The sequence below is a fragment of the Pongo pygmaeus genome, chromosome X, assembly GCF_028885625.2.
Source record: "Pongo pygmaeus isolate AG05252 chromosome X, NHGRI_mPonPyg2-v2.0_pri, whole genome shotgun sequence".
NCBI lineage: Eukaryota > Metazoa > Chordata > Mammalia > Primates > Hominidae > Pongo > Pongo pygmaeus.
The window spans coordinates 47279506-47306820 of NC_072396.2; the positions used below are offsets into that span (position 1 = coordinate 47279506).

General features: G+C 44.7%; 2 protein-coding genes across 14 annotated transcripts in view; one reads left to right on the forward strand and one right to left on the reverse strand.

Moving 5' to 3' along the window:
- Nucleotides 1-16404, reverse strand: part of ZNF674 (zinc finger protein 674) — a 52125-nt gene extending 35721 nt beyond the window's left edge. The window contains exons 1-5 of one of the 13 annotated variants that reach the window (XM_054470998.2): nt 16295-16404; nt 15429-15539; nt 12998-13040; nt 472-598; nt 24-134 (exon numbers count right to left, since the gene is read on the reverse strand). In XM_054470998.2, the coding sequence (XP_054326973.1) occupies nt 24-134; nt 472-598; nt 12998-13012 (253 nt within the window). In that variant the 5' untranslated portion in view covers nt 13013-13040; nt 15429-15539; nt 16295-16404. Of the gene's footprint in view, nt 1-23; nt 135-471; nt 599-990; nt 1048-10360; nt 10454-12997; nt 13041-15428; nt 16265-16294 lie in introns of those variants that run through there. The other 12 variants (XM_054470991.2, XM_054470993.2, XM_054470995.2 and 9 more) reach the window with 12 other exon arrangements.
- On the forward strand, nt 16335-19420 carry LOC129024015 (uncharacterized). The gene is made up of 2 exons (XM_054471010.2): nt 16335-16563; nt 17401-19420. Exons 1-2 carry the CDS (start codon nt 16340-16342, stop codon nt 17540-17542), a joined length of 366 nt encoding a protein of 121 aa, XP_054326985.1. The 5' UTR covers nt 16335-16339; the 3' UTR covers nt 17543-19420.
- Nucleotides 19421-27315: the final 7895 nt, after the last annotated feature.

Genomic DNA, 27315 nt, shown 5'->3' on the forward strand with positions numbered 1-27315 from the left:
CCCTTTTCCCTGGCCTGACTCACCTGGCCTGTCCTCACCTGCACAGGTCCGTACCGGGGTCCCTCCATCTGCCATCCAGGACTCTTCACCTGGTCCCAACCTGAAGATCACATCTGGCTTCGCAACTAGATACCCTGTTCAGGGGAAATGACATAGGACTTTGTTATTAATGCTAAGGAATTCCAGAATCTAGGCCCACCCCTGCAGGCTGAAGGTGGCACGGCCTCGGTGATGGCCCCATGCACACAGCTATCTGCCCCTCAGTACAGAACATTCACATAGCAAGCAAGGGCACCAATATGCTCTCCAGTGTCCAAAGGGGACTACGAATACTACACAGTGGGCAGTAACCCAAACTCACTGAGGGTGGTAACCCACACTCATTGTTCCTAGGCCCCAGAGCTTGGAGCAGCTGAGAAAGAAACACAGTACTGGAGGCATTCTGCATCAGCCTGTGGCACGGTCCCTCACCCACGGACACCAGGTGACTGTAGTTCTCCAGCATGACATCCCTGTAGAGGTTCTTCTGGGCAGAGTCCAGTTGCTGCCACTCCTCCAGGGTGAAGTCCACAAACACGTCCTTGAAGGTCAATGATTCCTGTAACAGCACATTCCTCTTTAGCACCCCAGGACCAGCCTGGGGCACTGGGACATGGCACCTCACACACACGGAGGGCTTACTCTGTGCCCTTTGAAGTCCTTTACATGTACTAAAGATTTCAATCTTCGCCGCCACCCTAGAAGGAACTTGACAGATGAAGAGCGTGAGGCACACAGAGCCTAAGAAACCAGCCCAGGTCACACAGCCAGGAATGAGGGATTCGAATCCACGCGGTCTGGCTCCCGCATCCACGCTGGCCTTTCTTTATATAATTGTTCTTATGCCAGTCACTAGTCAGTTTGGCATAGTATATTACATAAAGTATCTATATGACTAAAATCATTTTGAACTTTATAGGAGAAAGAGATAGGGTATGAGAAATATCTTACCCTGGAAATTCATTCAGTCAACACATGTTTACTAAATAGAGGCCAGGCTGGTAAGTCCTGTAACAAAAAGATTGATACAAAATGACACCTTGACGGGGTGTGATGGCTCACGCCTGTAATCCCAGCACTTTGGGAGGCCTAGGCGGGCGGATCACAAGGTCAGGAGTTCAAGACCAGCCTGGCCAATATGGTAAAACCCCGTCTCTACTAAAAATACAAAAAAAAAGCTGGGCATAGTGGCGGGCACCTGTAATCCCAGCTACTTGGGAGGCTGACGTAGGAGAATCGTTTGAACCCAGGAGGCAGAGGATGCAGCGAGCCAAGATCACGCCACTGCACTCCAGCCTGGGCAACAGGGCGAGACTCCATCTCAAAAAAAAAAAAAAAAAAAAAAAAAAAAGACACCTCTTAAACTCAAGGAGCTTCAGTTTAGTGGAGGGAGAAAAGCGACACTTAGACACTCATAGAAGAAACAGAGGCAGCGAGGAAGCCTGCCTCACAGGGACAGTGACAGATGTAGGACGGGGTCCGGGTGGTCCACAAAGGAAGAAGTCAATTCTGCTTAGGGCTGACAGAGCAGGCCTTGCAGGGGACACAGAGCTACAACAAACAGTTCTAAACATAGCTAATCAATCAATACAAACCGTTCTAACCTTCACTCATCAATCATGAAACAAAGAACAGGAAGCCAGAGGTCTGTGGCCTGGGCAGCTGACTGAGGCAAAAGGGGAAAGGTCTGTGCTTGGCCTTGTCACCACCAAACAAAAACTCACTTCTACAAGCGCCCCCAATTCCTCGCAAAGACTAATAACCCGCCTGTTTCTGCTCCAGATCCTATCCTGTCACGCCGACACTTGGTGGCCTTCAATTCAAGCCACTCGCTGCACCCATAAGGCCCAAATCAGCCACAGTGGCACCAGTTTACCCAGCTGTGCAGAAGGAGAGGGGACAGGAAAGCCAGTGTGCCAGAGGGCGGGGACAGGCAGGTTTCTCCAGTAGGAGGGCTTCTCAGAGCAATCCAGGAGCTGTTAGCCCAATCTGCCCCTCCCTCGTGATAGCTCCGGTGCTGGGGAACAAAACCACACTGCTGAGTGCTAGGATGATGTTGCTTGGAAGCCCTAACCTGTTCCATAGACCAGTATCTCTTGTAATGGTCCCAGTGGCATGGCTTCCAGGGTCCCAGAAAAGATGTGCCCAGTTACATATCACTGAGTGACAATGTGCTCAGAAAACCCCAATCCATGGCTTCCTACCAGCCATAGTTTACTCAGTCCTCCAGTCCAGATGCAGTTTGTTTACCAATCCAGAGTCAATTTTATCTGGAGTAATGTCACCTAGTTTGATATTGTGAAATATATATTTGGTTTTTGTCCTGTCTCCTGGCAAGAAGCTCCTGCAACCCTTGAAATAGCCTCTGAAGTGATCAAAGTGTCTTTTATATGCTAATGAAATGACTGTTAGCTGGCTGCCCCTAGGTAGCTTCTGGATGGAAGCTGGTCACCAGAAAACCAGACAGGATTAGAGGGTTGGGAATTTCATCTCCATCCTCAAAACTCCTGGGAGGGGAAAAAAGATGAAGGTTGAGTTGATCACCAAGGGCCAATGATGATCATGCCTCTGTGATGAAGCCTCCATAAAAACCCCACTGTGGCTGGGTGTGGTGGCTGGCTCCTGTGATCCCAGCACTAAGGGTGGCTGAGAAGGGAGGATCACTTGAGGCCAGGAGGTTGGGCCTGCAGTGAGCCAAGATTGCACCACTGTTCTCCAGCCTGGGGGACAGAGCAAGACCTTGTTTCTCAAAAACAACAATAACAACAACAACCAAAGGGCTGGGTGGGTTCAGACAGCTTCCACACAGCTGAACACTTGGTGGTTCCCGGATGGTAGTGAGTCCAGAGAGGGCATGAAACGTCCGTGGACCTTCCCACATCCCTTGCCCTATGCATCTCTTCCATCTGGCAGTTCATCTGTATCCTCTGTAATATCCTTTATAACAAATAGGGGAAATTCAGTTTCCGTTAGTTCTGTGACTCACTCTAGCAAATTAATCAAACACCAGGAGGGAGTCAAGGGAACCCCTGATTTGTGTCCCATCAATCAGATGTATAGATGATACCCTACTCGAGACTGGCATCTCAGGTGGGGGTAGTCTTGTGGGACTAAGCCTCAACCTGTGGGAGCTGACGCTAACTCCAGGTAGATGGTGTCAGAATGGAATTGACTTAGAGGAGACCCAACTGGTGTCCACTGGAGAGCGACTTGGTATGTGGGAAAACAGCCTGGGGCCTGGGATTACATCTCGTGTCAGGAGTGTTGTGTCAAGTAAGAGCAGACAGTAGGAAAAACTTGGGTTTCCTTCCTTATCTCTCAGACCCAGTAAAACAGCCGTCATTCCATTATCAGGCTTCCAGTAACACAGAGCTAAACATGACAATGATGATGAAAGTTAATAACCACTAACAGATCCTCTGAGTGTCAGAGGTTACTTCATAAAAATGATACTGCCTGTGCACATGTACCCTAGAACTTAAAGTATAATTAAAAAAATAATAAAATAAAATAAAATAAATTTAAAAAAAATAAAACATAAGTATGTGGCCAGGTGTGGTGGCTCACGCCTGTGATCCCAGCACTTTGGGAAGCCGAGGCAGGCGAATCACGAGGTCAGGAGTTCGAGACCAGCCTGGCCAACATGATGAAACCCCGTCTTTACTAAAAATACAAAAATTAGCCAGGCGTGGTGGCGGGTGCCTGTAATCCCAGCTACTCAGGAGGCTGAGGCAGGGGAATTGCTTGAAACCAGAAGGTGGAGGTTGCAGTGATGAGCTGAGATCGCGCCACTGCACTCCAGCCTGGGCAACAAGAGCAAAACTCCATCTCAAAAAAAAAAAAAAAACAAAACAAAGTATGTATGTGACTCTCTTAACAACTAAACCTCCTCTATTAGGAATCTTACTACTGTGTTTCTTCATCTCAAATCTTTTAATAGTCTCCTGGTGACTTTGAGAAGTATCATGTAGAAAACCTCTGCATTTTCACTCCACTTTGAAACTGGTCATGTCTTGGGAACTGACTCATTCTACTAATCATATAGCAAAGAGAAAAAACATAGTTCTTAGTTTAAAACATGAGCAATTAATTGTGTCACACATCTTTGTGTTTTGGTAAATTCATCATTAGAGAGAGAGAAAAAACATCAATGGAGTTTAAACCCTTTGTCTCGTTAAGTAACAAAAAAAAATTATTGGACTAAATAAACCATGCAGTGTCAAGTTCAAAAAAGAATGATACTGCCTTTACAAAAATTATAAGAGTGAGAAAATTATGACATTGAAAGAGATCTAACCAACCCCTATCTTGCCTTTAACCTCCAAATTGCCCTTAATCATTCCTCGGCCTGGCCCAAGCAAACTTTGAGAGACATTTGTTTTATAGTTTAAAAGATAATAGACCACAGGTGTCCAATCTTTTGGCTTTCCTGGGCCATACTGGAAGAATTATCTTGGGCCACATATAAAATACACCAACACTAAAGATAGCCGATGAGCTAAAAAATAAAAATCACAAAAAAAGTCACAATAAGTCTCATAATGTTTTAAGAAAGTTTACAAATTTGTATTGGGCCGCATTCAAAGCCATCCTGGGCCGCATGTGGCTCATGGGCCGTGGGTTGGACAAGCTTATAATAGCCTTCTGCAAAACTCAACCACCTTTGTAAAGCTGAGAGGCCACGAGGTTAGGAGGATATGAGGAGGCTAAAATCCGCTAACATGTAGACATAAAAGATTTCCAGCTATTATTCCGGAGGTCACAAGATTTGGAACTCCCCAATTACTCCCGCAGATAATATCACCATTATAGAACCTAAGATTGGCCTTTTGAGGCATTTTTTCAAGTTTTTGCATTTCTGACGACCAGTGGGTCCACCAGGACTGGCCAACCTCCACCAACTGGTCCTATGGCCCCACCCAGAAGCTGAATCCATGGCCTACCAAACTATCCTTGAAAAACCCTACCCTCCAAATTTTTGGAGAGATTGATTTGAGTAGTAACTCCATCTCCCACGTGGCATGGCCAGACTTATGTCAATTAAACTCTTTATTGCAATGCCGTGGTCTCAGTGAATTGGTTTTGACTGTGCAGCGGGTGGGAATAACCCATTGGCTGGTTACAGCAAAAATATCTTAAATCAGCCAGACACGGTGGCTCACACCTGAAATCCCAGCACTTTGGGAGTCCGAGGCGAGTGGATCACTTGAGGTCAGGAGTTCGAGACCAGCCTGGCCAACATGGTGAAACCCTTTCTCTACTAAAAATACAAAAATTAGCCAGGTGTGGTGGTGCACGCCTGTAATCCCAGATACTCGGGAGGCTGAGGCAGGAGAATCACCTATAATCCCAGCTACTCAGGAGGCTGAGGCAGGAGAATCGCTTGTACCCGGGAGGTGGAGGCTGCAGTGAGCCAAGATCACGCCACTGCACTCCAGCCCTCCAGCCTGGGTGATAGAGCGAGACCCTGTCTCAAAAAAAAAAAAAATATATATATATATATATATACACACACACATAAAATCTATGCAGAAAAGATGACATTAGGAAAATCTGGTGGATTACTCTGTTCTCATGCTGTTGATAAAGACATACCTGAGACTGGCTAATTTATAAAGGAAAGAGGTTTAATTGACTCAGTTCAGCATGGCTGGGGAAGCCTCAGAAAATTTACACTCATGGAGGAAGGTGAAGGGGAAGCAAGGCACCTTCTTTACAAGGTGGCAGGAAGGAGATGTGCAAGCAGGAGAAATGCCAGAAGCTTATAAAACCATCAGCTCTCATGAGACTCACTTATTATCATGAGAACAGCATGGAGGAAACCGCCCCCATGACCCATTACCTTCACCTGGTCCCGCCCTTGACACGTGGGGATTACAATTCAAGATGAAATTTTGGGTGGGGACACAGCCAAACCATATCTTCTGGCTAGGCATTTATGGAGGAAAATAACTCAATAAAACTGAATTACCCATCTCACTCTGAACCCTCAAATAAATTACACAAGATGAGATAGGTCTCCCTCTGTCATCCAGGCCGGAGTGCAGTGGTGAGATTATGGCTCATTGCAGCCTCAACCCCCCAGGCTCAAGCGATCCTCCTGGACTCAAGTGATCCTCCTGCCTCAGCCCCTCAAAGTATCTGGGACTCCAGGCACACGCCATCTCACCCAGCTAATTTTTGTATTTTTTGTAGAAACGAGGTTTCACCATGTTGCCAGGCTGGTCTCGAACTTCTGAGCTCAAATGATCCACCCGTGTCAGCTTCCCAAATTGCTGGAATTACTGGTGTGAGCCACCGCACCCAGCCTTAGAGATTTAAATGTGTACAAGATAACCATAAAATAGATCAAAGTTTTTATAATTTTATAGTGGCTAAAAGCCTTTCTTTTTTTTTTTTTTTCGAGACATAGTCTCACTCTGTTGCCCAGGCTGGAGTGCAGTGGTGTGATCTCAGCTCACTGCAACCTCTGCCTCCTGGGTTCGAGTGATTCTCCTGCCTCAGCCTCCCAAGTAGCTGGGATTACAGGCACCCACCACCATACCCAACTAATTTTTGTATTTTTAGTAGAGACGGTGTTTCACCATGTTGGCCAGGCTGGTCTCGAACTCCTAACCTCAAGTGATCCACCAACCTCAGCCTCCCAAAGTGCTGGGATTACAGGCATGAGCCACTGTTTCCAGCCGGCTAAAAGCCTTTCTAAGCAATCCCCAAATTCAGAAGACATACAGTCACAGACTGATCAACACGACTGCCTAGACAATAGAAATTTCTAAATAGCAGAATGAATTTTTTTTTTTTTTTTTTTTGGAGACAGGGTCTTGCTCTTGTTGCCCAGGCTGGAATGCAGTGGTATGCTCACAGATCACTGCAGCCTCAACTTCCTGGGCTCAAGCGATCCTCCCACCTCAGCTTCCCTCGTAGCTGGAACTATAGGCATGCACCACCACGTCCAGCTAATTTTTGTATTTTTTGTAGAGACAAGGTTTTGCCATGTTGCCCAGGCTGGTCTCAAATTCCTGAGCTTAAGCAATCCTCCTGCCTCAGCTTTCCAAGTGCTGGGATTACAGGCATGAGCCACAGCACTTGGCCAAAAATTATATTATGAAACATCAATATCAAAGTGAGAAAAGTATTTGAAATATACAAAAACAATGGGCTAATTTCCTTTATACACTAAAATTCTAACAAATCATTATGAAAAAGACCACAACCCAACATATAACTGAATGAATATAAAATAAACATATAACTTACCATGTATCCCTTTCATATTCTTAAACACTAAAAAGGTTGATAATACTTAGTACAGTCAAGTATGTAGACAAAACACCAAAGAAGTTATAAACTATTTACAGCATTTTTGGGAGGAATAATTGGTTAATATATATCAAATTTTACATTGCAAATACCATTTAACAAAGCAATGACCTTTCTAGGATTTTACCCTATACCTTTAACACATCAGTAAGAAAAGACAGCCCAACAGTATGAATAAAATTCTCATAGCAACAGAAATGTTAGAGGCCTAGAAACACAAAAAGATTATAAACCTCACTAAAGTTCACATATATGCTCATTAAACAATAAGATATTGTCTTTTATCCATAAGAGTCACTGCTGATGAAGAGTATTAGAAATTAAATACTCTCATATAAAGGCTGATATACTCTCATATAATTTGGCTATACCTATTAAAGGTATTTGTTTCTTACTTTAACCAGCAGTTGCATTTACAGGACTCTATTCTAGTGAAATATTTATGTGTACGTAAGGATGTCCAAGGCAGTCCTATTCGTATTAGCAAAAAGTAGAAGAAAGCTCTAAAAGGTCTGGCACACTGGCTCACACCTGTAATCTCGCACTTTGGGAGGCCAAGGCAGGTGGATCACTTGAGCTCAGGAGTTTGAAACCAGCCTGGGCAACATGGTGAAACCCCATCTCTACAAAAATAAAAAAGGGCTAGGCGCAGTGGCTCACACCTATAATCCCAGCACTTTGGGAGGCTGAGGCAGGCGGATCACGAGGTCAAGAGATCGAGACCATCCTGGCCAACATGGTGAAACCCTGTCTCTACTAAGAATACAAAAATTAGCTGGGCATGGTGGCGCGCACCTGTAGTCCCAGCTACTCAGGAGGATGAGGCAGGAGAATTGCTTGAACCCAGGAGGCGGAGGCTGCAGTGAGCCGAGATCGTGCCACTGCACTCCAGCCTGGCAACAGCAAGACTCCGTCTCAAAAAAAAAAGAAAAAGTTAGCCGGGCATGGTGGTTTGTGCCTGTAGTCCCAGCTACTCAGGAAGCTGAAGTGGAAGAACTGCATGAGCCCAGGAGGCTGAGGTTGCAGTGAACCAAGATCATGCCACTGCACTTCAGCCTGGGCAACAGAGTGAGACTCTGTCTCAAAAAAAAAAAAAAAGAAAAAGAAAAAGAAAAAAGGAAAAAAGAAAAAGAAAAAAGAAAAAAAGAAAAGATAAAGAAAGAAAGCCCAAATGTCCTGTGTTCCTGGGAACCCCAAAATGGTAGAACAACAGCTTATTACCAGGTGACATTGCTTATGAGAAAAATGACCCCTGATTGGTAAATAATCTGCATGTGGACTAGGACTAGAGAGTAGTTAAATAAATTGCTCCATCTATACTCTGGAACTGTCATGATAAAAATTGACTCACACAGGACGAGTGTGGTGGCTCACGCCTGTAATCCTAGCACTTTGGGAGGCCAAGGCAGGTGGATCAACCGAGGTCAGGACTTTGAGACCAGCCCGGCCAACATGGCAAAACCCCATCTCTACTAAAAATACAAAAATTAGCTGGGCGTGGTGGCATAAGCCTGTAATCCCAGCTACTCAGGAGGCTGAGAAAGGAGAATCTCTTGAACTCGGGAGGTGGAGGTTGCAGTGATCCGAGATCGCACCACTGTACAGCCTGTAGAGCAAGATTCTGTCTCAAAAAAAAAAAAAATTGACTTACACATAAGGATGCCTGGGATACTTTTGTCTAAATGAAAAAAAAAAAACAAAAGCAAATTTCAGAAAAGCACAGTAAAAGCATATTTTCATTAAAAACAACCCATGCAAAATGTTGTGGTTTTGTATATATATAAAACAAAAAAATTCTGAAAGGCAAACAGTAGAAGGGCTGAGACTGGGTTCATTTGTTGGAATGCAACAGAGAGGAAGGAATGAAAATCGCCCCTGTTTTCCTGGCTTGAAAACCGGAAAAAGTAAATATCCTTTCAAATGGCATCATATTTTTTTCTTATAAATTGCCTGCCTTATCTTTTTGACTCCTTTCTACCACATTTTTTTGTTTTTTTAATCATTGTTCATATTACATACATAAATCCTCTGTGTATTATATGCATTGCAGGTATTTTCTCTCAGCTTCAAATATGTCTTCCGACTCTACAGGTTTTAACATTTTAATACAGTCTAATCTGACAATATTTCCCTTTATGATTTCTGGGTTTTCCATCTTCATTAAAAATGTTTCTTGCAGGGCCAGGCGCGGTGGCTCACACCTGTAATCCCAGCACTTTGGGAGATTGAGGCAGGCAGTTCAGTTGAGGTCAGGAATTCAAGATCAGCCTGGCCAACAGGGTGAAACCCCGTCTCTACTAAAAATACAAAAATTAGCCAGGTATGGTGGCACATACCTGTAGTCTGAGCTACCTGGGAGGCTGAGGTGGGAGAATTGCTTGAACCCGGGAGGCGGAGGTTGCAGTGAGCCGAGATCACGCCACTGCACTCCAACCTGGGCCACAGAGGGAGACTCCATCTCAAAAAAAAAAAAGTTTCTTGCACTGCACAAAGTTATCCATATATCCTCCTAAATTTTTACCCAATTTTTCAAACATATATTTAGGTCTACAACCAATCTAGAATTCACTTTTATATGATATAGAAGAGTCTTTGTTTCCATACAGATACTCAACTGTGCCACCATCATTCAGTAACCACTTTTTCCACATAACTGAAATACCATTTTTATAATCTTGACTTACAGAATCTTATATAAGCAATAAAAGAAATCTAGAAGTCACAAAAGATTGTGAAACTAGACCATATTAACAAAATGTAAGTGTCCACTCCCCAAAATTAATAAGACAAGTCAAAACAAATGAAGTATGAAAAAATATTTGCAACATATATGATAGAGATCTTATTTACTTGAGTTAACATAAAGAGCTACCATCCAGCAATCAAATTAATTCCACACCCAAGAGAAAAGGAGGCAAATGACTAGAATAAATAATTGAAATAAAGAAGTATAAATGGTGGTTAAAAAAATGAAAAGAAGACTGGGCACGGTGGCTCACACCTGTAATCTCACCATACTGGAAGGCGAGGGTAGGAGAATTGCTTGAATTCAGGCATTGGAGAACAGCCTGGCCAACACCGTAAGACTCCAGCTCTACAAAAAATTGAAAAATTAGCCAGGTGTGGTGGCATGTACCTGTATTCCCAGCTACTTGGGAGGCTGAGGTGGGAGGATTGCTTGAGCCTGGGAGGTTGAGGCTGCAGTGAGCCATGATCACACCACTGCACTCCAGCCTGGGCAACACAGCAAGACTCTGTCTCAAAAAACAGATAGCCCAGTGCAATGGCTCCCACCTGTAATCCCAGCACTTTGGGAGACCAAGGCAGGTAGATCACTTGAGCTCAGGAGTTAGAGACCAGCCTGGGCAACATGGCAAAATCCTATCTCTACAAAAAATACAAAAATTAGCCAGGTGTGGTGGCACACGCCTCTGGTCCCAGCTATTCAGGATGCTGAGACAGGAGGATCACCTGAGCCTAGGAGGTCGAAGCTGCAGTGAGCTGTGATCATGCCACCATACTGTAGCCTGGGTGACAGACTGAGACCCTGTCTCCAAAAAACAAACAAACAAAAAATATGAAAAGACACTAATTTCAGGAAATGTGAATTAAAATGCACCATTCTTATATGCTGCATCATGGCAAAAATCAAAGCATTGGATAATGCACTGTGATTGCCCACTTATGGGAAAAGGCATATACTGCCGCTAGGAGTACATATCAGTATATTCTATTTGGAGGGCGAATTGACAGTTCTGAATCAAAATTCATGATGCACATGAATCTGACCTAGAAATCTCACATCTGACATACTCACATGCAGGCAATGGAATGTACTGTACATTGCTATGCTATTTATAGCAGCAAAAGACTAGAAATATCCTAAATGTTCATCACTAGGAGAAAGGTAAACGAATATTGGTGTTCATTGCAATGAAATACCAAGCAGTTGCTTTTGCAAACAAGGTAGACCACTGGTTTTAAACACTGGATAATTCTCTTCCCTAGGGGATATTTGGCAATGACTACAGACACTTTGGTTGCCAAAACTGGGGGAGGGATTCTACTGGCACCTAGTAGAGATAGAGGCCAGGGACCCTGCTACACATACAATGCACAAGAAAGCAGCCACAACAAATAATGATCAGAACCATAATGACAATAGTGCCGCAGTAAGAAACCCTAGGGACAACTAAATACAAGTAAAGTGGAATGATCATGAAGACAAGACCAAAAGGACCAGAATGAGCTCTAATTTGTTAGAGAAAAAGCGTGTGAGAGCGAGAACTAGCACACACAGAAGTGAGCAAAGAGATTCATACATCCTGGCCAGGTGCGGGGGCTCACGCCTGTAATCCCAGCACTTTGGGAGGCCGAGGCGGGCGGATCACGAGGTCAGGAGATTGAGACCGTCCTGGATAACACGGTGAAACCCCGTCTCTACTAAAAATACAAAAAATTAGCCGGGCGTGGTGGTAGGCGCCTGTAGTCCCAGCTACTCGGGAGGCTGAGGCAGGAAAATGGCGGGAACCCAGGAGGCAGAGGTTGCAGTGAGCCGAGATCACGCCACTGCACTACAGCCTGGGTGACAAGGGCAAAACTCCATTAAAAAAAAAAAAAAAAAAAAAAAAAAAAGGCCAGGCACGGTGGCTCACACCTATAATCCCAGCACTTTGGGAGGCTGAGGTGGACGGATCACCTGAGGTCGGGAGTTCGAGACCAGCCTGACCAACATGGAGAAACCTCATCTCTACTAAAAATACAAAATTGGCTGGGCATGGTGGCACGTGCCTGTAATCCCAGGTACTCGGTTGGCTGAGGCAGGAGAATCGCTTGAACCTGGAAGGCGGAGGTTGCAGTGAGCTGAGATCGCACCATTGCACTCTAGCCTGGGCAACAAGAGCGAAACTCCGTCACAAAAAAAAAAAAAAAAAAAAAAGAAAGAAATTAAAAACCTAAATATCTGTGAATAGAAAAATAGTTACATGATACATCCATACTATGAAATAGGAATTAAAACAATCTTTATATATTGACAAGGAACACCACCCAGGATATAATCAGGTTCAGAAAGCAAGATGGGTATGGGAATATGATGCCATTTGTGTAAAAGCATAAAAAACAATACATATGTGTATGTTTTTAGTTCATTAAACTGACATAAATGCATCTACCCCACAGTTTCACCCAACTGTTAACAGTGGACATCTCTAAGGAGGAACGTGGTACTGGGGGGAGAAGAAATAGAAACTTTATTGGCTACTAGTTTCTTCTATGTACATTAAAACATTATACACAAACTTATTCTCTTAAACATAGTAAAAAAGACCAAGCGATCTAGAAGTGAAGAAAGAGGAAAAAGCAAGATGAATCTATGTATTTAAACAATCCTTCTCTGAGAAGGAGAAGAAGAAAAGATGAGGTACAGTTTCTGGAAGAACAAGTAGAGAGAGGTATCTTTTTCTGTTTTTCCTCTCTCCTGGTGAGGGGAAGGATTAGAGAAACCAGAGGCTGAGGACAAGTTGAACAGAAAACAGCCAGAGAAGAGGGGATAATTGGTATTTTCAAGTTTATTATATAGATTCCAAACTTTGCCTCAATTTCACTGGAAAAAAAGTAGGGGTACATTAGAACTCACCTGGGACATGGCCATTTGTTGTGCTCCTGCAAAGGATGGAGATCTACAAACACAAAATTAGAAGGGTTGAGTTCAGTGGGTATAGACATAAGATCATCATCACCACCCTAATAATAATTACCTTTGCACCCTGGGAAGAATGATCTAAAAATAAGGCTTGGTAGCTTCAGCCTATTCCATGGGACGCTACTAAGATCATGTGGGTTTTGCACATGAAACTTTGTCTCCCTTACTGGACAGATGTATGACTTGTGTCCAAAGCCATCTACATGTCAGAAACCAGTAACAACATCTCCTTTATCTCAAGAGTTCTATTCCTAGCACAAAGATGCAAAATGTTCACTGTTGTCATTTCCACTATGAAAAATCTGCCTATAATCCCTGCATGTGGGGAGCGCTGAAGGAGGATTGATTGAGGCCAGGAGTTCAAGACCAGCCTGGACAATATAGCAAGGCCTTGTCTCTACAAAACTGAAAATTAAAAAAATTAGCTGGCGTGGTGGTACATGCCTGTAGTCCCAGCTATTCAAAAGGCTGAGGTGGGAGGGTCTCTTGAGCCCAGGAGTGCGAGGTTAGTGAGCCATGATCACGTCCCTGCATTCCAGCCTGTGTGAAAACGTCAGAGCCTGGCTCAAAAATAAACAAAAAATAAAAAAATCTTGGAAGCAACTAAATGTGCAGCAAAGGGGACTCAGTAAAAAAATTTGACACGTGCAAAACAAGCATACTACACAGGCTTTAAAGATGGTTTCTGAACTTTGTTTTCAGTTCCTGGGTGTTTAAAAGGAGGTTCCAACAAAGCAACTGCAGTGTAATCTCATTTTTGTCAAGCAATATGTACAAATATGAAGTCTCAAACAGTATTTATTTTTATTTATTTATTTTTTTTTTTTTGAGATGCAGTTTTGCTCTTGTTGCCCAGGCTGGAGTGCAGTGGCATGATCTCAGCTCACTGCAACCTCCACCTCCCGGGTTCAAGTGATTCTCCTGCCTCAGCATCCCAAGTAGCTGGGATTATAGGCATGCACCAACATGCCCAGCTAATTATTCTTGTATTTTTAGTAGAGACGGGGTTTTACCATGTTGGTCAGGCTGGCCTCAAACTCTTGACCACAGGTGATCCATCCGCCTCAGCCTCCCAAAGTGCTGGGATTACAGGCATGAGCCACCGCGCCTGACCTCAAACAGCATTTATTCAAATGCTGACATTGGTTACATTGATCGGTGATTTTAATTTTCTTGTTTATTTGCATTTTTGACAAGGAATATTAATTACTAATGAAACAAAAATTAAAATTTATTAAAAATCACTTCTTATCAAACAGAGCCCTAGAGGTGAAAAGACACTCTCCAAATGTGTATGAGTAGGATCTCTTGATGTGGTTCGGAGGAAGGAGCCCAACCAGGGCTCAAAGGGCCGCAGGGGAGGAGAGGTGTGGGGCTGGGTGGGTAACAGCCAAGCACTGTCAGTTCTGTGAGGGGCTGAAAACCACTGTGCCTGCTTCCCTGCATCCACCTCTCTAACTGGCCACCTACCCTGCTCCCACCCCACCACTTCCTCCTTTCCCACGATTTGCATTTTGATTGCCATGCTCCTCCTTCTTTGGCAGTTTTTCAAAAGAAAGTTCCAGCAAGGAGCTTCTGTGCAGAGTAACTATTTCATACTGCAGCAATCACTGTGATACCATCAGGACAACAGGGTTCAGCTCCGTGTAGGCTAACAAGTCATGTCCTCAGACCCAGTTTCATTAAGCATTGAAATAAGGCAGCAGAGCTGGATGACAGCATACCTAGAGACTACTCTGAAATTCTATAAATTAAAAATATATTTTCTGCACTTTGGTCGGGATGAAGGGACACTCAGCATTTCCCCTGGAAGCAGGTGCCTGGTTGATGGTGTGGGGCTGACTCAAATTCAGAAATAGCCAATGGCAAGAGAAGGAAGCACGGGGGTGCACAAATAGGTGTGCTAGGAGAGGCCAATCCTCTGTGGCTGGCTGTGATCCTTCCCAGCCTCATATCGCCTTTACAGGCACTACAGCAGGGCACCTGCCCCATGGGGGGACATCTATGCCTCCATCCACCTGTGACTTTCACCTGTCCCTCCTCCAGCAGGAGTCAAACTGCACTGTCACACGGTCCTCCATGGCACCTGGAAGTTGAGCCAGCTTTGCTCTGTCTCAGCTGAAGTGAGGGACAAAGGCCACTATGGGTCCAGCTCTTCTAGGACCTGCTGTCCCGTGAGCCTCCTTTCTCTGCCCTGAGGATCTGGGTCTGGGCTCTGGGCTGAGGCTTCTCCTCCAACTCACCTCAGCTCAGCGTACCTCTCTTGTGTCCAAGGCGGCAGGACTAAGGGATTCAGAGACAAACACGCCCCAGTTGGGGCCATCACTATAGCAACAGATCTCTGCCTGTGACCCAGGGAACTCACCTCCTCCTGGGGCCTCAGCCTAAGTCTTCTGCGACTAAGTGAGGAAGCTGGGGCACAGATAAACTGGAGTCTGGAGTCGGTGAGCAGTGGTCTCAGGTCTGCACTCTGACCCTGGAAACACAATGACCACGGGAGATTCAATTAGCAACACCTATGCTCCCTTCCATGCAGTAAAGTTGAGTGAAACCCAAAGGTTTTTACCCAACAGAAGAGGGACAACCCCTCATTCTAGCTTTAAGAGTTAACATTCATGCACAGCTCAATTATCCTCAGTGAGCGAAACCCTGCCTTCCTGAGTCCGGGCTTTGGAACCAACTGATTGACTGCTGTGCCACTTTTATTCACTGAAGAAATGAGTGCCTTCCATGAGCCGGTTCTCCGTGTTGCAAATCCATCAGTGAACAAAATCTCAAATTCCCAGCTCCAGACTTCTAGTCTAGAGGAAGAGACACACTGGAAACAATAAACATGATAAACAAAGTACAGGAAAATAAAAAGAAAAAGGATTCCTCGGGTTTGCTACCTACGTGACTTTGGACAGGTTGCCAAGCCACACTGTGCCGTTTTCTCTCTGTAACATGAAAATAATCATCGTAACACCTCACAGGGCTCCTGCTAATGTGAAACATTTGCAAGAGTGCCTGGCAGTTACCACCGGGTGAGGATACAAGCGCTGAGTGACTCAATCAATTAGTGACTCGCTGGCCCTGAACCTCGCCCCCAACACTCACGCCCACCGCCTGTGTCACTCAATCCCCACATGGACGCTCACCCGTGGCCCCACGACCCCATGACCCCACGGCCCCGTAAACTCCCGTCATTCCTCCCGTCCCCACCTCCCCCGATCAAAACCATCACCACCTTACCCTCCCGCTTACTTCACTGCCGACAGCCTGAAACCTCAGGGGCGGATGACAACAGCCAGTGTGAATGAAGCGCCACCCTCCGGGTCAGCCGAGCATTTCCGCTTCCCACAGCCCCCTGGGAACGTGAAGTCAAAGCAATGCGCACGCGCAGTGGCTTTGAAGGCGGGGCAACAAAGCCTATGGCTGATATGGCGCTCCTCGGCCCGCGCTTCAAAGGTTATGACACTGTTAGCTCTAAGGGGAGAAGGAATGTGTGACCATTTCCAACGGTGAGTCGTACAAAAGGTCCGGGGAGGCGTACCTGGGCGGCGAGAGGCGAGAGAACTCGGCGTGGGCTTTCCAGTGGCCAGGCCCCTGCCGGCTCCGAAGCCGAAATCCCTTCTTCCACTTCGTTCTCTTGCAGTGGACGTGGGGTGTTCCCACCCCTCTGTCCCCAAGGCCACCGTTTCTGTCTTCCGCTCCTAGGAATAGGAAAAAGAGTCGCGCCTCTGGCATCAGTGGCAGCTCCAGAGCGCGGCCCTCTAGGGTCCAGGCAGGCCACGTGGAGCGGGGCCCTAGGCCTGGCTCAGAGCGTCCTAAGAGCAAGAGGTCTGGCTCAGTCGGGGAAGTGGCCTGGAAGAGGGGCTTTGGAGCCGGGCTTCAGAGCCAGCAACCTCCCGAAGTGAGGGAAGAAAGCTTCATTCTGATTGATCTCTACCCAGTGGTGGGGCTCCGGTTCCTAGGATCTTAGACACCCTGGGAGAATCTGGGTTTTACTTTTTAGCGGAGAGGTGTTTTCTCTGAGAATGCCAGCCAGTGGGAACATGGCCCGCTAAAAAGGCCTGTAGTGACCTTGAGGAAAGTTTTCTGTTTCCTGTCTGGGTCTGGGAGAAAGAGACCAAGTGTGTTCTCCATGCTTACTATGCCTGCCTGGTCACCAAGCGGGCCTCCTTGGGTCAAGTATGACAGAGTCTCCCTCAGGTACACAGCAAACCCTTCTGTGCTGGAGCCAGCTGGTGCCAGACACTGTTCATAGATGTGTCCAAGACATTTGTGGAATCTATCAGACACGTATTTAATTTCCATTTGAACATGAGTGTTTTTCCTTTTTCTCTTTCTCCTCTCAGGTTAACTTGCATTCCCCAGGTAGTTTGGATGAGTTACAACCCAAATCTGCAAACTCAATACAGCCAGACCCTGGGAAGTGACCCTCTCCAAGCCTCCTGTACAAGTCCCAGGAAAAGAGCTTGTTTTCCCTTGGACATGTGAGCAGTGAATTACTGCTCATTCAGAATTTCATGTGTATGTGTTACTGATGGCCAGGTTTAGAGATACCAACCTATTTATTTCTAGAGGAGAGGTGATTTGATAACCTTTTCAGATATCACTATCAGTAGACAGAAAAGAGTTAATAGAATGATAGGGTTAATATGTCCTGAGGACAGTAGAGAAACTGCAAACTGCAGAAGCACCTGATCTGTGGCCCTGGCCAGCATCTCTCCATATCCTGATTCTGTAAGATCAAGTGTTTATGCAGAAAGAGAAGGGACTGATGATTTGAATGTGACCAGATGCAGGGCATGCCCTTATTGCCATGCCAGCATTTGCTATTCATGATGTTAGTATTCAAAAATCAAGAAACACTCTGCCTGGGCCATTGGTGTCTACTAATCCATTGGAAGAAAAGACTGGAATCCACCACTTACTAGCTTCTTGGGCCTCAGTCCCCTTTTTTCTACCATAGCTAAGGACCACCTAACCTAGATGGCTGTTGTTATTGTTCAAAGGAACATCTTTAGAGCCTCAAGCCCAGGAGTAGCCCATGGCAGGCACCTGATAAATGTTAGTTTTCATTGTCCTATCCCAACACTATGAAACATGCAGCACTCTCTGCAGCTGCCCCTGTGGACTTCCATAGGCAGGAGAGTATCCAGTGTTGAGTGGAGCTGGTATTCTCAAAAACGAAGCCCCTTTCCCCATTTTGCACCAATCTCTTCAGTCATTTTTACCCTAGTAGTATAATGCTTTGTCAAAGTCACTGTCATCTGATGTTAACAGTTGTTTTTGCCAGATGACTTTTCAAAAGGTAACTTCACCATAATACTGGTTAATGTGACAAAAACACTGCATGTAGCCAATTTTTTTTTTTTTTTGAGATGGAGTTATTGGCTCTTGTTGCCCAGGCTAGAGTGCAGTGGCGCGATCTTGGCTCACTGCAACCTCCACCTCGTGGGTTCAAGTAATTCTCCTGCCTCAGCCTCCCAAGTGGCTGGGATTACAGGCACACGCCACCATGCCCAGCTAATTTTTTTGTATTTTTAGTAGAGATGGGGTTTCACTATATGTTGGCCAGGCTGGTCTCAAACTCCTGACCTCAGGTGATCCGCCTGCCTCAGCCTTCCAAAGTGCTGGGGTTACAGGTGTGAGCCACTGCGCCCAGGCAATTATTTTCTTATTTATTTATTTATTTTAGAGACAGGATGCCATTATGTTGCCTAGTTTGGAATGCAGTGTCTATTTAGAGGCGTGATCATGGCATACTATAGCCTCGGCTCAAAGGACCCTGGTCTCAAAGGACCCTGCCACCTTAGCCTCCTGAGTAGCTGGGACAAGTGTGCGCCACCACACCTGGCTAATTTTTAAAATTTTTTGTAGAGATAGGGTCTCACTGTTGCCCACGCTGGTCTGGAATTCCTGGACTCAAGGCCTCTTCCTGCCCTCAGCCTTCCAAAGTGTTAGGATTACAGGGTGAGTCACCATGCCCAGCCAGTGTGAATTTTCTAATGCTGAGTAAGTTGTGATCCAGAAGTAAATGTATCTGCAAGCTGATTTAAATTGTAGATTTTCTCTTCATTGTGTATTTTCTGATGTTGAATAAAGTCTGAGTATTAACTAAAGTTTTTCTTCTTAAATATGTAAGAATTGTCCTCAAAATCTCTATTCTTGAGCACAGTAGTAAAAATATTTTTACATACATTGTATTTCAAGGGTTCTGCATAAGCAACCTTGTTTTATTGTGACTAAATTTATTTGGGAATTGTATCAAATATATAATACTGAGATGTTCTCATTCCTTTTGTGAAAATGCTTTTGTTTAAAAACCACTGCCTTCAAATGAAAACCACTAGGTTTGTTATGCTTGCCTCATATTTTCTCGGTGTTTTTCTTTCATTTTTAAAAAATACATGTCTTTATTTTTTTATACCTAAAATAGTGGGTTTTTAAAATGTGATATGTGTATGCATTGTATAATGATTACCACAATCAACTAATACATCCATCACCACCTATACTGTACCTTAGATCTGCAGAACTTGTTCATCTTAGAATGTTTTTACCTTTTAGGTCGGACGTGATGGCTCACGTCTGTAATCCTAGCACTTTGGGAGGCCAAGGTGGGTGGATTGCCAGAGCTCAGGAGTTCAAGACCAGCCTGGGAAACATAGTGAAACCCTGTCTCTACTAAAAATACAAAAAATTACCCACGTGTGGTGGCACGCACCTGTAGTCCCAGTTACTTGGGAGGCAGAGGCACGAGAATCATTTGAACCTGAGAGGCAGAGGTTGCAGTGAGCTGAGATCGTGCCACTGCACTCCAGCCTGGGCAACAGAGCAAGACTCTGTCTCCAAAAAAAAAAAAAAAAAAAAGAATGTTTTATTTTTTGACCAACATCTCTCCATTTCCTGTCTCCCACTCCTGCATCCCCAGTCCTTGGTAACCACTGTTCTACTCTCTGTTTCTATGAGTTCAACTTTTTAAGATTTCACCTTTAAGTGAAATAATGCAGTATTTGTCATTCTGTGTCTAGTTTATTTCATTTAGCATACTATCTTCCAGGTTCCTTTTTCCCTCTGTGTCTCAAGTCCACCTTTGCATTGTCACTTTCTTTTCTGAAATGAAAATGGTATTGTGGCTATTACCTAGCTAGATACCAACTATGGGCTTTGTAGTATCTGGATTAGCTGTAATATACATGTGAATGATGACTAGTAAAATATATATAGTCGGAAAAATGATGCAATTCAAAAAGCAAGAACACAAGTATAAATAAGCCTAAGAAGGTTGGACATCATCTATATAAAGGAAAATAAACTGTACTCCTTAGTGAAGACTTTACTGTAAAACCTGGCCAGGCGCAGTGGCTCACGCCTGTAATCCCAGCGCTTTGGGAGGCCGAGGCGGCTGGATCATGAGGTCAGGAGATTGAGACCAACCTGGCTAACATGGTGAAACCCCGTCTCTACTAAAAATACAAAAAAATTAGCCGGGCATGGTAGCGGGTGCCTGTAGTCCCAGCTACTCGGGAGGCTGAGGCAGGAGAATGGCGTGAACCCAGGAGGCAGAGCTTGCAGTGAGCTGAGATCGCACCACTGCACTCCAGCCTGGGCGAGAGCAAAACTTCATCTCAAAAACAAAAAAAAACAAAAAAAAACCCAAATTGTCCCTAAGCCTAATCGATAGATTTAAGGCAATTTAACCAATATGCTAAATGGGAACAGGGGCCTATAGTACAATTATACTTCATTTTAATTGGCAGAAAAAAATATATGAACAACTAAGAGTATTTGGTGGATAGAGGTAACATGGGAAGACTCATCTTACAAGATATTAGAGGGCATTATAAACTAAAGTAAATAATGTGGCATAGAGCAGAATTAAAGAGATCACTGAAACAAATCCGGAAGTAGAATATATGGAATGTGGAGTCCTGATAAGTAAGCAACAAGAAGGAAGGGGTCCCAGGTGAGAGAGAACAATTGTTCTATAGATGGCTTATTGCAGACAACCTGCTGGCACACATCCTGTTCCCAAATACCTTGTTTTGCATGTAGCCTTTCCAGCACAACCTTATAAAACTTAAAACCTCCAGCTCCTGCCTCTCAGACAGCCTCTTCTCTGCTGTGCTGCCCATTGAACCCTTACAACATATCTTCAAACTTTCTCTGATAAATCTGCCTTTCTTTACCTATGACTGTTTTGGCAAAATTCCTTTACTGTCCACAACACCATCCGCACTCAGTTGCACCCAAGACATGGAAGACTAAATGTCTGACGTTTACCTTAAAAAGTATGAAAAAATAAGTTGAGAGGGGCCAAGCATGGTGGCTCACGCCTATAATCCCAACACTTTGGGAGGCTGAGGTGAGAGGATGGCTTGAATCTAGGAGTTTGAGACCAGCCTGGGCAACATAGTAAGACCTCATCACTACCCAAAAAAAAAAAAAAAATCTGGGCAGGGTGGTGTGTGCCTGTAGTCCCAGCTACTTAGGAAGCTAAGGTGGGAGAGTCACTTGAGCACCAGAGGTTTGAGGCTGCAGTGAGGCATGATCATGCCACTGCACTCCAGCCTGGGCAACAGGGTGAGACCCGGCTGCAAAAAAAAATTATAAACCTACTTAATGCTAAGTTATAATGGTTGACAAAAATGTCAGTAGAAGGCAGAGTTCCAATGTATATCCATGAATGTATTGAAAATTAAAGGTGTTTTCAGTTTGTGAAAATTGATAGGATTGATGTGATGTAAATCTGTAAGGAAAAAATCCTGGACCCCTACATATTATATGTAATGACAAACTCCAAGTGGATTAAAATTAAATATGAAAAATAAAATATATATGGGCCGGGTGCAGTGGCTCACACCTATAATCCCAGCACTTTGAGAGGCCGAGGAAGGTGGATCACGAGGTCAGGAGATTGAGACCAACCTGGCCAACATGGTGAACCCCTGTCTCTACTAAAAATACAAAAATTAGCTGGGTGTGGTGGCACCTGCCTGTAGTCGCAGCTACTCGGGAGGCTGAGGCAGAAGAATCGCTTGAACCTGAGAGGCGGAGGTTGCAGTGAGCCGAGATGATGCCACTACACTCCAGCCTGGTGACAGAGTGAGACTCCGTCTCAAAAATAAATAAATAAATTTTATATCTATCTATCTATATATATATATATGAATATTATATAACATCATGGTGGAGCATAAACCAGAAGGACAACCCTGAAGCCATAAAGTAAATCCTAGACTTAATTTAAAAATGTATATATATTGGAGACAGTGTCACTCTGTCGCCCAGGCTGAATTGCAATGGCATGATCTCAGCTCACTGCAACCTCTGCCTCCCAGGTTCAAGGGATTCTCCTGCCTCAGCCTTCTGAGTAGCTGGGATTACAGGCATGCGCCACCACACCCAGATAATTTTGTATTTTTAGTAGAGGTGGGGATTCTCCATGTTGGTCAGGCTGGTCTGGAACTCCCGACCTCAGGTGATCCGCCTGCTTTGGCCTCCCAAAGTGCTGGGATTACAGGCATGAGCCACCGCGCCTGGCCAGTTTTAGGTATTCTTTAGATGACAATTGGTTGAGAGAGTTAAGCTGTTGTCGGAAGACATGAAGTCAGTAGAAAGGAATGCTTGAGTTAAGATAAGGGGGTTATGGGGGCTGAGGACCTTGTTATGTAGATGAAGGTGCATAAGTAGCAGCCCTCAGAGAGAATAGATGGTAAATGTCTCTTTCAGACCTTAAAGATGTCAGACTCGCAGTTAATCTCTCCTAGATCTGGAAAAGGCCTAGAAAGGGAAGGCCTGGGTGCATTAATGGAGATTCTCTACCAATGCAAATTTCCACTGCAAAAGGCAGCTTTGCAGAGTCATTTCAACGTGTTGACCCTGTGGCAGCCATTTTAAAATATGTCAAAGAAATATATTTTGGGATAAAATAATTTGGTTTCCTTCAGTGTCTGCTATCTATCATGTGATGCTATACCAGAGTCAGGTTGGAAAGTAAGCCACATTGTGTCAGGTTAATTTTAAAAATCTAATTAGATTTTTATAGTTTGTAGGGCATGACTCCCCAGGCCCCTTAGATAGGAATTTCAAGATCAGAGTTTAGTCCTCATATGCCATAGGAAATCAAAAGACAAGTTATAGACTGGGAAGAATATTTGCAACACTTAAGAAGAGAGGTGATATTGAAACTGCCTTTGCAAAAATTTTAACAGTGAGAAAATTATGACAGTGAAAGAGATCTGATCCAACCAACCCCCATCTTGCCTTTAAACTCTAAACTGCCCTTGGTCATCCCTGGGCATGGGCCAAGCTAACTTTGGGGGAAATGCAGTTTGCAGTTTAGATGATAATAGCCCTTCCCCAAAACTAAAGCACCTTTGTAAAACTAATGAGGCCGGGCACAGTGGCTCACCCCTGTAATCCCAGCACTTTGGGAGGCCAAGGTGGGTGGATCACCTGAGGTCAGGCATTTGAGACCAGCCTGACCAATATGGTGAAACCCCGTCTCTACTAAAATTACAAAAATTAGCCGGGCGTGGTGGCCAGTGCCTGTAGTCCCAGCTACTCAGGAGGCTGAGGCAGGAGAATCGCTTGAACCAGGGAGGCAGAGGTTGCAGTGAGCCAAGATAGTGCCACTGCACTCCAGCCTGGGCAACAGAGCAAGACTCCATCTCAAAAAAAAAAAAAAGAAAGATGAAAGGGGCCTGAATTTTGCTAAGGTGTAGGTGGAGTTCAATGATTAATGGCCATTGTTCCGGAGACCACAAGATTTGCAACTTCACCTGTTAATCCTGTAAATAACATCACTGTTGTAGAACCTAAGATTGGCCTTTTGAGATGTCTTTTCAGGTTTTTGCATTTATGGTGACCGCATGGCTCCACTCGGACTGGCAAGATGGACTCATGACTCAACTGGTCTTGTGGCCCCCACCCAGAAGCGGACTTGGCACACAAGGGCCATTTTCCACACACCTATGATTGCACTTCCAACCAATCAGCCCCCTGTCTGACAAACTATCCTTGAAAAACCCTAACTTCTGAGTTTTCAGGGAGATTGATTTGAGTAATAATTCCATCTCCCACGTGGTGTGGCCAGCCTCATGTCAATTAAACTCTTTCTTTCTTTCTTTTTGAGATGGAGTCTCACTCCGTCACCCAGGCTGGAGTGCAGTGGCATGATCTTGGCTCACTGCAACCTCCACCTCCCAGGTTCAAATGGTTCTCCTACCTCAGCCTCCTGAGTAGCTAGGACTACGGGCATGCGCCACCATGCCTGGCTATTTTTTTTTGAGACTGAGTCTCGCTCTGTCACCCAGGCTAGAGTGTAATGGCATGATCTTGGCTTACTGCAACCTCTGCCTCCTGGGTTCAAGCGATTCTCCCACCTCAGCCTCCCAAGTAGCTGGGATTACAGGCACATGCCATCATGCCCGGCTAATTTTTGTATTTTTGTAGAGACAGGATTTCACCATATTGGCCAGGCTGGTCTTGAACTCCCGACCTCAGGTGATCCACTTGCCTTGGCCTCCCACATTGCTGGGATTACAGGCATGAGTCACCGTGCCTGGCCTTAATTTTTTGTATTTTTAGTAGAGACGGGGTTTCACCATGTTGGCCAGGCTGGTCTTAAACTCCTGGCCTCAAGTGATCCACCTGTCTCAGTCTCCCAAAGTGTTGGGATTACAGGTGTGAGCCACCACACCCAGCCAAACTCTTTATTGCAATGCCATGGTCTCAGTAAACTGATTTTGTCTGTGCAGTGGGCAGGAAGTGTTACCAGCAGCAAATCCAACGGGTCTACAGCAAACTCGATTCTTGCCCCATTGGAGGAAAGAACTTGGCCAAGGGGCAGAAGGCAGAGTGAGAGACCAAGGCAAGTTTTAGAACAGGAGCGAGAGTTTATTTAAAAGTTTTAGAGCAGAAATTAAGGAAGTAAAGTACACTTGGAAGAGGGTCAAGTGGGCAACTTGAGAGATCCAAGTGTGCTGTTCAGCCCTTGACTTGTTGTTTTATACGCTGGCATGGTTCTGAGATTTCCATTTCTCCTCTATTTTTCCTTGAAGTGGGCTGTCTGCATGCACCATGGCCTGCCAGCACTTGGATGAGGCTGCACGCGCAGTGTGTTTACTGAAGTTAGGCACATGCTCATTTGAGGCATTTTTCCCTTACCAGTCAAGCGTTCCTAGAGGAATATCATACACCAGTTAAACTCCGCCATTTTGCCTCTTAGTGCACATACTTGAGCCCGTTTGCCTAACTCCTGATATCTTATTTGGAAGTTGCTCATTACCAGCTTCAGGTGTTTCTGTCCATTGGGAGATTGCCTTTCTCTGGTGCCAGCTGCAACCAATTATTATTTTAGCGAGACAGTTTAACAACCACCTGACCATCACCTGATGGTTGCCTGGGGATTTGGGGGACTTCTCCTGCCCTGTTCATGTCTGCCTAGCTACCTATTCTAACAGAAGGACCCACTGGATGATTACAATGTCTCTGATAAAAAATATCCCCACAAACTGCTATTTGTAAAATATGTAAAAGTGTACATATGTAAAAGTGAACATATGAATAGAAAATGGAAAAGGAGTCTGGGCGAGGTGGCTCATGCCTGTAATCCCAGCACTTTGGGAGGCCGAGGCAGGAGGATCACTTGAGGTCAGGAGTTCAAGATCAGCCTGGCCAACATGGTGAAACCCCGTCTCTACAAAAATACAAAAATTAGCCGGGCATGATGGTGTGTGCCTGTAATCCCAGCTACTCAGGAGGCTGAGGCGGAGGTTGCAGTGAGCCGAGATCGCACCATTGCACTCCAGCCTGGGCGACAGAGAGAGACTCGTCTCAAAAAACAAACAAAAGTGCTACTTGTTAAAACATTTTAAAGGATAATTGATCTGAATTGCCCATTGGAGAAAGAATATCCTCAAACAAAGCACAGTGGTGAATAGTATTTGCCTATGTGTTCTGGTAATTTTTCACCAGCTGAGCTAGTGTAATCATCTTGCTAAAGAAAAGTTCTATAGTTCTAAGTAATCATGTTGATTTGAAATACCACTTATGCAACAAAGTTGAATTGTACATCTTTTCTTCCCCCAGCAGATGGTGACATTTTATAGAATATGGAAAAATTATCCAAATGGATGAGTGAGCTATATAACTGAAATATAATTGTCTCTGTTTCATTTCTCATTTATCTACATCTTGAATTCATTTACAAAAAGGCATTCATCAGGAAGTAACATTTAAAGACTATGCTTTCAGGGGTCATTTCTTTTGCTTTGCTTTTCTTTCTTTTTTTTTTTTTTTGACAGGGCCTCACTCTGTCAGCCAGGCTGGAGTGTAATAGTGCCATCATGGCTCACTGCAGCCTTGACATCCCAGGTTCAAGCAATCTTCCCACCTCAGCCTCCCGAGTAGCTGGGACTACAGGCACACAGCATCACACTGGGCTATTTTTAAAATTTTTCTGTAGAGACAGGGTCTCACTGTCTTGCCCAGGCTAGTCTCAAACTCCTGGGCTCAAGCAATCCTCCTTCCTCAGCCTCCCAAAGTGCTGGGATTACAGGTGTGGGCCCCCATGCCCAGCAAGGGATCATTTCTATAGTTCCTTCCTAGGAAAGTTTCTCTGAACATGTAGAGCATGTTTTTAAAAAAGTAACATTTATGAAAAGAAGACTAAGAACAATTAAAAAATAACTAATATAGAAAGTAGAATTTTTCAGGCCAGGCATGTAATGCCAGCACTGTACACCTGTAATCCCAGCACTTTGGAGGCTGAGGTGGGCAGATCACTTGAGGTCAGGAGTTCGAGGCCAGCCTGGCCAACATGGTGAAACTCTATCTCTACTAAAAAAATACAAAAATTAGCCGGGCATGGTGGTAGGTGCCTGTAATCCCAGCTACTTGGGAGACTGAGGCAGGAGAACCACTTGAACCTGGGAGGTGGAGGTTGCAGTGAGCCGAGATCGCACCACTGCACTCCAGCCTGGGCGACAAAGCAAGACTATGTCTCAAAAAAAAAGTAGAATTTTTCAACGTTTTCAATTCTTAGTTTGCACAGTGTTTTTACTAGATATTTTCTCATCAGGTCACATCAGCCTACCTATTTACAAAAATAAAATAGTAAGGACAAAATGCTAAAGAGGGCAAATCTGTCTTTAATTAATGTCCATCTCAGGCCAGGCATGGTGGCTTACACATGTAATCCCAGCACTTTGGGAGGCTGAGGTGGGAGGGTAGCTTGACCCCAGGAGTTCAAAACCAGC